The 8,823-nt window shown below is 31.8% G+C and overlaps 1 protein-coding gene across 2 annotated transcripts in view; it reads right to left on the bottom strand.

The window, feature by feature from the left end:
- Positions 1 to 1,743: 1,743 nt before the first annotated feature.
- LOC108781622 (uridine phosphorylase 1) overlaps positions 1,744 to 8,823 on the bottom strand; it is a 30,091-nt gene continuing 23,011 nt past the window's right edge. For both annotated transcript variants that reach the window (XM_018549645.1, XM_018549644.1), the window contains exons 3-6: positions 6,380 to 6,541; positions 5,019 to 5,204; positions 3,981 to 4,313; positions 1,744 to 3,634 (exon numbers count right to left, since the gene is read on the bottom strand). In XM_018549645.1, the coding sequence (XP_018405147.1) occupies positions 3,449 to 3,634; positions 3,981 to 4,313; positions 5,019 to 5,204; positions 6,380 to 6,541 (867 nt within the window). In that variant the 3' untranslated portion in view covers positions 1,744 to 3,448. The remainder of the gene's footprint in view (positions 3,635 to 3,980; positions 4,314 to 5,018; positions 5,205 to 6,379; positions 6,542 to 8,823) is intronic.

The raw sequence follows: 8,823 nt of genomic DNA, 5'->3' as shown, positions 1-8,823 counted from the left end.
GAAACTTAATAGTGACAAGATGAAAAATTATGCATTGATAGAAGAATCAAAGGAAAGAATTGAATGATGATTACATCGCTTTCTAAAGAACATAAGAAATTTAATATAGTTTAATTTTTCAATTAAAAGATTAATTTTTTCGAAAAAATGAACCATTATTCCGAATTTAATTCTAAAAGTTAGTGAAGATAATAAAAGTGAGTACCCTATCATTTGTGCGACAACTTTCTTGAAATATCTTGTATACCTTATTGTAGGCATGTAAAAATAATCGAAAGTAAATCGCAGCGCATGTTGCAGATAAGTCAAAAGAATAAACATGGTAAGTAAAACTATAAAAAGTATAGAATAATAGTATAACTGAATTTGTTCGTTTGGCATCGACATGCTGAAATTTAGGAAAATATAAAATAGAGAAACTCCACATTATTTCACACAATTATTCATTATTGGTACGATTGGTACTACTACGTATTCGCAACTCCTCGCGCCGCAATGAATGTGAACGACGAAGGCAAATTGTACGCACCAGCTAACAACCATCTTAATACCATTATAATAAAGATGTATCGCACATCTATACAACTTTGCTGTCTACTAGATAATGGAATATTAATCATGATAACGAACAGGACGTAACGTGGGCGCTCAGGACTGGGCAGTATTTTTTCGTTAATACGTAATCTCGCGTTGATTAACGCGAAATCATGAGGAAATACAAAATATTACTTTATATTTTACATTCTGTAACTTGAATCTTTATATTCTTAATAAAGTCTTATGCTTTATTGTGAAATATAAAATGTTACGAAATAATTAGAAATTTGTATTTTGAATTTTTTGTACCTCTAAAATATATTTTAATAATATTTTACCCAACCCTGGGACAAAGATCGCTGTCGTTAAAATTATCGTCGGGCATTGCCTTTTGCTACAGAGATCATATTTCATAGTTTATAATTAATTATTTCTTTGCAATAATTACATCCTCTTGCAATATTTAGTTTGCAATTAATATACCTTCTGTTTTGGTTTAATTATGCATAAAAGCACACAAATTTTAAATATTTACACTGAAAAAAAATTACTAAATCTTAATAAATATTTCTTTAAACCTGCTATTGTAAGTAAACATTTACTTATAGAAAATATATATTTATTTACTGAAAAATAATGATTACATCAAATGAATATAGTTTTTATATCAAATAAATATATGTTTACATTTCTTTATTAAATATTTATTTAAAATTATTTAAACAAATTTTTATTAAAATTTAGTATTTTTTTCAGTGTATACGAAAACATTCATTATAATTTTATGTCGCAAAAATTTATCTACTGTTCTGGAAATAATTAATGATGAAGCGAAGCTTCTTTTTCTCGATAGAAAAATTAAAAAGTTTTTCTTGTTTTATTAAAACTTTTTAAGCAAAATTGTAATATTTATAACACTTAAAATTACGAATGTTGCATTTACTGATCAATCTTGACCAATACTTACAGAAAAGTGTCAAATATATATGCGTAAGTTATTGCAGTCAACAATTACATTGTCGTTTTTGTGACAAATTGGTCATCCTCATTTTAGCTATTATAACATATATTGGTCACAGCAAGAAGCCGAGAAAGGATTAAGATTGCAGATATTATTTATTAACCAGTTTTTTCTTCTTTTTTTAGGCACCTGAATTTCAATATTCCGGAACGCATATGAGGAGAATATAATTTGTTAGACGACAATCTGTTGAAACGTTACTTTTATTGTAATTCCTAATCCAATCTCCATGCAGCTTAGGGTATGATCGCGAATGTATTCCGACATCTATATGTATATCGCGTGTATGTGTACATATGTATACATAGTCTCCACCCACGTTACGGGTAACAGTCGAACGAAAACGCGCTAGTTGTTTGACTATATTTATATATATGTATATAATTGTTTTATATATGGAATGTGCTTCTCTACCAAACTGCTAAGAGTGCTAATACATAGATTCCACGTCACCGAGTGCATACGTCACACGCCGGCGGACGCGCAGCTAAATTTACAAGTTCTCTCGAAACTGCTCTCGACACAACACGCAAACGTTGTAATAAACGAGTAATAGGTCCGTTAGCGGATTTCGTCTCTAATTTCTCAATACAAATCCCTGAAGATTTACGAGAGAATCATCGCTCGTTTAACGAGAAAAAGAAAAAAAGTCATCCAAATGTCGTGCATTTAATCGGAGGATGCGTAAACGCGTATTGCAGTGTTCTTGCCAGCGAATCCTAAAATTAAATCTCTACAGAACTATGCGAGACCGATTGCACCATTTTGACTAACGCCTTTCAAATATAATAATTTACTTATTTCATGGCAGCGATCGTAATTCTGTACATTTTGGGTTTATCGAGTACTCCTTATTGATCTTCTGAACAGTGAGAATTTAAGTTAACGATTCAATTGCATTTGATATTGCAGATCGACAAATTTTTAATTACGATCAAAGATCACGTTGACCAAGAATAATGCAATTCGGTCTCGAAAGATATGTGGTCATGAAAAATGTGCATTGTTTTCGAGCGCAGTTCGTAGTAAATTTCTGCACATTTTGTACTTGGATCACGAAACGAACAATGGAACTTTGGCGGTCGCTTCGGTATTGATTAATTTTCTGAGGTCTCAGGAATTAACACGTTCTCGTGGTGTGCGCAACGGCGGCGTGCTTTCTCGCAATGCGAGGAACTGTATGGCTCTTAATTACGATTATTATTAATAATCTACTGAACGCAGGGTACGGGAACTTGTCGATAAAATAAATCTAATTTGAAATCCGATTGAATATTTAATAAAATTGACATACGCACGGATATTTAAAGCTGCGTTTCATTATTTACTGTGACTACTGAAAATCTGTAGTATATTTGTGTAACATAAATTATAGATTTTCAATACTCGCAGTGAATAACGGAACGCAGTCTAGAATGCAAGGCAAGTCTGCGCAATTTAACTATTACAAGTCAACTGTTCTCGGAAGTATTCTCACACATTCATAAAATTTGCTTTTTTTTTAATATTTCAAGTGGGAATCTATCTAAGGGAAGATTTAATTAACGAAGAAACAGATTTGAACAATTTAAATATTATGCACGGAAATAAAACGTTTACAATAATTGCGTTTGTCAAGAGACGTCAAAAATATTCTATTGTAGTGCATGATATGGGAATTGTTCAAATCTAAATTCCTGTGCTCAAATCCTTTGTCTCTTCTGTACTTCAATACTCTGTTATCACGCAACTTTCTTCGCGAATTAATCAACTTTTCGCGAACAAATAAACGAATACAGCAGCTTGAGCGGCGTAAGTATATTCGATCTCGTAGTCGAGCCAATGACGACGTGTCCGATTGCATCTCGGGAGATCTTCGTGGCCGCACATTCGGGTTCGTTTGAGAATCATTTAATCGTAATTCTCAGATTCCTGCTGCACCAGTTTGAATCGGCGCGGACTCTTCACGTACATGGAACCATGTGAACCCTCGAGAGAGAGGCGGCCCTTACGCTGAAGGTACGTGGTGATGTAGCGTGCGATCAGCTTCTGCGGTCGCATCTGCCATTCTTCTAACACCTCTTTGGGTGCTAAAACCTTCGCAAATTATAAAGAATAATTAGAAATGATTCTCAATTAATTCAGAAAAATCAAGCATTCAATAACGTGGACTGTTCTAGTTGCATATTGAATTATAGATGACAGTCTTAATGTAACTACTATTTTGTTCATTAATAATTTCGTGCTCGACGAATAATATATAGTATACGTTTACTTCATCGTGAAATTGTTACAGTTTAGCAAAGTGCATATAAATAAGAATGCAAATCAACTCACGAAAGTTCGCTGTTTGTGACGCAAAACTCGTGGGCGACATACATGAGATTCTTCGCGAGCGTACGAGAGCTTACTGTCGAAAATACATAAATTACATATATAATACCTGGTCGCCTTTGAGGCGGTCCAACAGCGTCACGCACACGACAGCGGACTGAATACCGGCGTGATGTGTTAGAGCGGCAAAGCAGAGGCTCTCCATCTCGATGTTCACTACGCCAGCCTTCTGTAGCTTCGTGAGGTATTCCATTTTGTCAGCCTCGGTAAATTCACAGAATGCGCCGTCCAGGCGGCCTTGGCCCTCATAGAAGTCGTTTGAGCACATGGTCTTGCCGATCACGGTGTCGTAGGGATCATCGCGATGGGCCAAACCCTTTAGATCACGAGCCAGTTGTCTGTCGAGTTTGGCTGGTCGGCGTACCAGTTTTCCAAGTACCATCTGCAACACGCTATCGTTTAATACCAAATCGAGGATTAATTTCTATTTAACTGTAATTGGTATTCGCGCGCAAGTCCAGTGTACATATTATTGATTCAACTAAATTAATTGATACATATGTTTTTAATTGATACATATATTTTGTAATGTCAATAAAAATTTTATTAACTTTATTTCAATGTACTAATTTTGTTTTGTGTGTAGCTGTCATTACATCCAAGGAGCTGAAAGTTATCATAATAATGATAATTGTGATTTATTATAATAATTTTTTTTTTTATCATTATTATAACTTTTGGTTACCATGAAGAAAAATACATAAGGAAATGTAGAAATAAAAAGATCCCCGAATGATTGTAAAAAATGTTATACTTTCCTTAAGTAATTTTTAAAAAATTACAAACCAGTCAACCTTATTGACTGGCCTGTATATGTAAATACATCAATAGGAAATTCGACCTATGGGCTTTATTTTCTATTGGTTGTGTACAAACTAATCATTTGGAATTCAATATTTCTGGTATTAATTCTCCCAATTTTTTTATATTGTAAATTATATAATCGTAGAAAACAGCTTGTAAACAACATTTAATTAATTAGAAAAAATAAAGTAATATAATAATATACGAGTAACAATTTAAGCTTTAACTTATCAAATTCTTTTCGCTCTTTTCCTATTTCCTATGGATCTTATAAAACACTAACCAATTCCATATAAGGTTTCATCATTTCATCAAGAGCTTCTTCCGAGATGATTACCGTACCACCTTCATAACCGATACCACCGCAAGTGCCAATCCTGATGAAAATCGGATCCTTTACTTTTGCATGGTACATCAGCTTGATAACTTCATGGAGCAGAATGCTTACAGAAGGTATACCCATTCCATGCTAAACAGATGTAAACATTTTATTTTTAAATAATCATGTTTCCTTTTTTTTTCATTAAATTTAGTAATATCTTTATTATAAATACAACTAAAGAAACCGAAACCGATTATTATTCCGACATATATGTATTGTGCTAAAAAACTTGCACTGTGTGATATCAGATTGGTTCGCTTGTAAGGACCTTGAGATATTTCTGCCGAGATTTTACTAAATAATAATTACTTCCACCAATTAAGTAACATAATTACGCCCCAAACTTTGCTGAGCTCGCTCGACATACCGTGTGTAATTCGTATGAAGCGATGAAAAACGGTTTAATCGTCCAGGCGTATAAACAACGTAGTAAGTAGAGTATAGCGGAGCAAAGCAGGTGTTGAGCGTGATTAGTGTGGAATGTTAGCGGATTTATTTGCCTGCTAGGAATGAATTGTCTCTATCTCACTACGCCGAGAACATATCCAACCTGGAGATTACTAAGGATATTGCAGCATTTTCTTTTTAAAGAAACATTATGCTCTGTTGATAGTTCACTTATTATCACGGTACTTACTATTGCGATCAATTATTGGAATTTGTTTTCTTCTTCGAATTATTCACATTGTTTGTTTTAGTTTTTATTTAATATGTACTTTTAATTTTTTAATATTTTCTATTAAGAAATGAAACATAATGTAATATATTTCATTATTTTATTATTTCATCGAATCTTCAAAAGCTATGAAAATTAAATAATTTTAAAATTAATTTTTTTTTTTAAACATCGATGTTTATGTGCAATTATAAAAATTATTTAATACTATAATTTCCATCTATAGTAATACAAAAAATTATCAATGTATTTAAATTATGCAAAATTAATTACGACTTGAAAGGATAACAACTTTCAAGTGTATCGTAAACGCGCTCGTCTCATTAACGCTGTGTTAAACAGGTACGCACGACTTAATTATGCAAAAGTAAATTTACTCGAAATATGGCTGTATGGAGTTTCCAGTATACAGTCTATTCCACATTCCAATCGTAGTAGCACAGTATAAGGTACTTTAAAGAACCCCTTGGCCGTCTACTTGACCTCCTCGTTTTCTCGATAATTAACGACGAATATAATACTAGTTGAAGGGAAAAATGTTCCACGTTAAGGAAACACGTTTGAAGCATACTTATGAAAGACTTACGCTGATAGAGAGGACCGGGCCGACTTTATACATTGAATAGCGATAGGAATTTTTGGTGATATCGAGGAGGGTCGTGCCTGCTGGTAGCTTGTGACCTATCTCCTGCATGATGTAGTTAGCGAAGTGTTCCATCCTTTTCGGTGTTCCGCCCATGCAGACGAACTGTAACGAGAGAAGTGCGCAATTATATCAATTGATTTGGCACGAAAAGAAGAGAAAATAGGTCAATGGTTAAAATAATAATCTTTAAAATAATAGTTAGAATAATAAGTGGTTCTTAAATAGAGGAACAATACAATCGACAAAGAGAGACAGCAAGGCAAGTTCATCGTTAAAGTGATGTGACCCGAATCTTCAAACGTCCTGATTCATCTTAAATGTCAAAGATCATCGGTTACGATAGTAAAAATAAACGAGCGGTAGCCGATGGTGTAATCGCACGTCATTGAAGTATATTTTGCGATTTATTGATGTTGGCTGACATCACGAGCGTATCGCGTGACATCGATAGCTTCGCGCGGTCATGAGTATGGTGCGTCTTCCCGTTTCTGATCCAGATCGAACGTCAAGTGCAGGAAGCAAGGATGTGTTGACTAATCGATTATTGACAAATGTAATAAATATCCGTCGGGAACGTTATGTGCAATTGCCTCCAATATTAATAAGTGATGTAACATCTTACGTCATACTGTTCTGTTGCTTATGCATGATAAGTTTAAGTGTACACTGTACATATTGAAAAGAAGACAAATTAGAATTATTTTAATAATCAAAATTACGAATACTCAGTAAAAAACGTTTTGTGTTTATATTGAAAACGGTCCATTCAAGTTCTCCTTCAAACTTTGTGTTGAATTTTTAATATATTTAAGTGCTAATTTAATATAATGTGATTATGTTTATTAAACAGATGGGGTTATATTGATGTTTAACATTTTTAGTGCTTGAATGACACAATTTATGAATAAGTGAATAAATAGCACAAAAATAATGTGTTTCAAAACGTAAATTTTATGATAAATATGTGTGAATAAAATATGTATTAATTTAACATATCATAAATGTTAACTTTACAAAAAAAAAAACATGCTTCTATAAACTGTGTCAATATTAACTGTTTATTTTTTAAAAATAATATTTGTGTTACCTTTTTTATCATATTCATTAAGTTAACACATAAATTTGAATGGACTATTTAGGACACGCAAAATGTATTAAATTTAACATAAATTTTTCAACGATATTACTGAAAGTGATCTTCAAAAAGTACAAATCAGAGATAGAAAAATTTATATATTTTTTATTTATGAATTATCTTTCTAATAATTACAAAAGATAAACGTAAGAAAAAATATATGATCCGCTATACAGATATCGCAATATCTCTTACGTTGATGATAATTATTATTTGTATAATTATTGCGTGACTTATGTTTGATCAAAAGAAGCTGCATTTAATATTTACATTTATTATGTCATCGATGTGAGATAACGCAAAGAAGGAAGAAATAATGTTGCCGATTAAAACATAATATGTTAACGAGAAAAAAATTGGTGAAACTATGATAACGACGTAATATGCTTCTGATAATTATTTTGAGTCATTCGAGTTTCATAATATCTAACATAAAAGTACATAGCTCTATTAAATTAAATGTTTTTATATATACATACAATATACATATACGTATATAATATATATAATGTTTACATAAACATTTAATTTCATAGAGCTATGAGTTTATAACATTAATTAACTTATTTTTAATAATAACATATTTGCTTACATATCTTTATCAAAATGTATTTTGCAATATACGAGGATGAACTAACAAAATTAATGTATCTGATACACACGCGCATGTTGCTTTTTGTTGTTACAAGATTACGTTGCGCACGTGTCATTATAGATACTTTATCAGCCAACTATTATTACAATTTACAGATATCTTGGTAAATAACAATGCAACATCAAATCTCCAAAGTGTCATAATACACATCCTGAAGATTTTTTCTCTCTGAACGATGCCATTGATGTCATGAATTTCAAGTAAATTTACTGAAAAAAATTTCGGTCCAACGAATGATCAATCAGTGTTCAATTTAATGTTCAATTAATTTATTAATATAACAACTGGATTCATTAATATAATTATATATTTATTCTTGCAATGAATTCTAGAATAAATATCTTATTGTATTTACGTATAGTTTTGGTTCAGTGTTGAAATAAAATAAACTAAAAATCTGACATTTCGAAGAGAAAAAAATGATTTTTTGTTAAAATATGTGTAATAGTTATATCCATTATATCCATAAAATATCGATGCAACAAAGTTATATATAACGTACCTGTTAGTTGTAATTTTTATCTCAACCATAATATAGCACACGTGTTACATTAAAATTATATTGTGAGAAATTACAACAGTTACGTTATACTT

This window comes from Cyphomyrmex costatus, unplaced genomic scaffold (assembly GCF_001594065.2).
Source record: "Cyphomyrmex costatus isolate MS0001 unplaced genomic scaffold, Ccosl1.0 scaffold85, whole genome shotgun sequence".
Lineage (NCBI taxonomy): Eukaryota > Metazoa > Arthropoda > Insecta > Hymenoptera > Formicidae > Cyphomyrmex > Cyphomyrmex costatus.
This window is presented reverse-complemented; position numbering and strand designations above follow the sequence as displayed.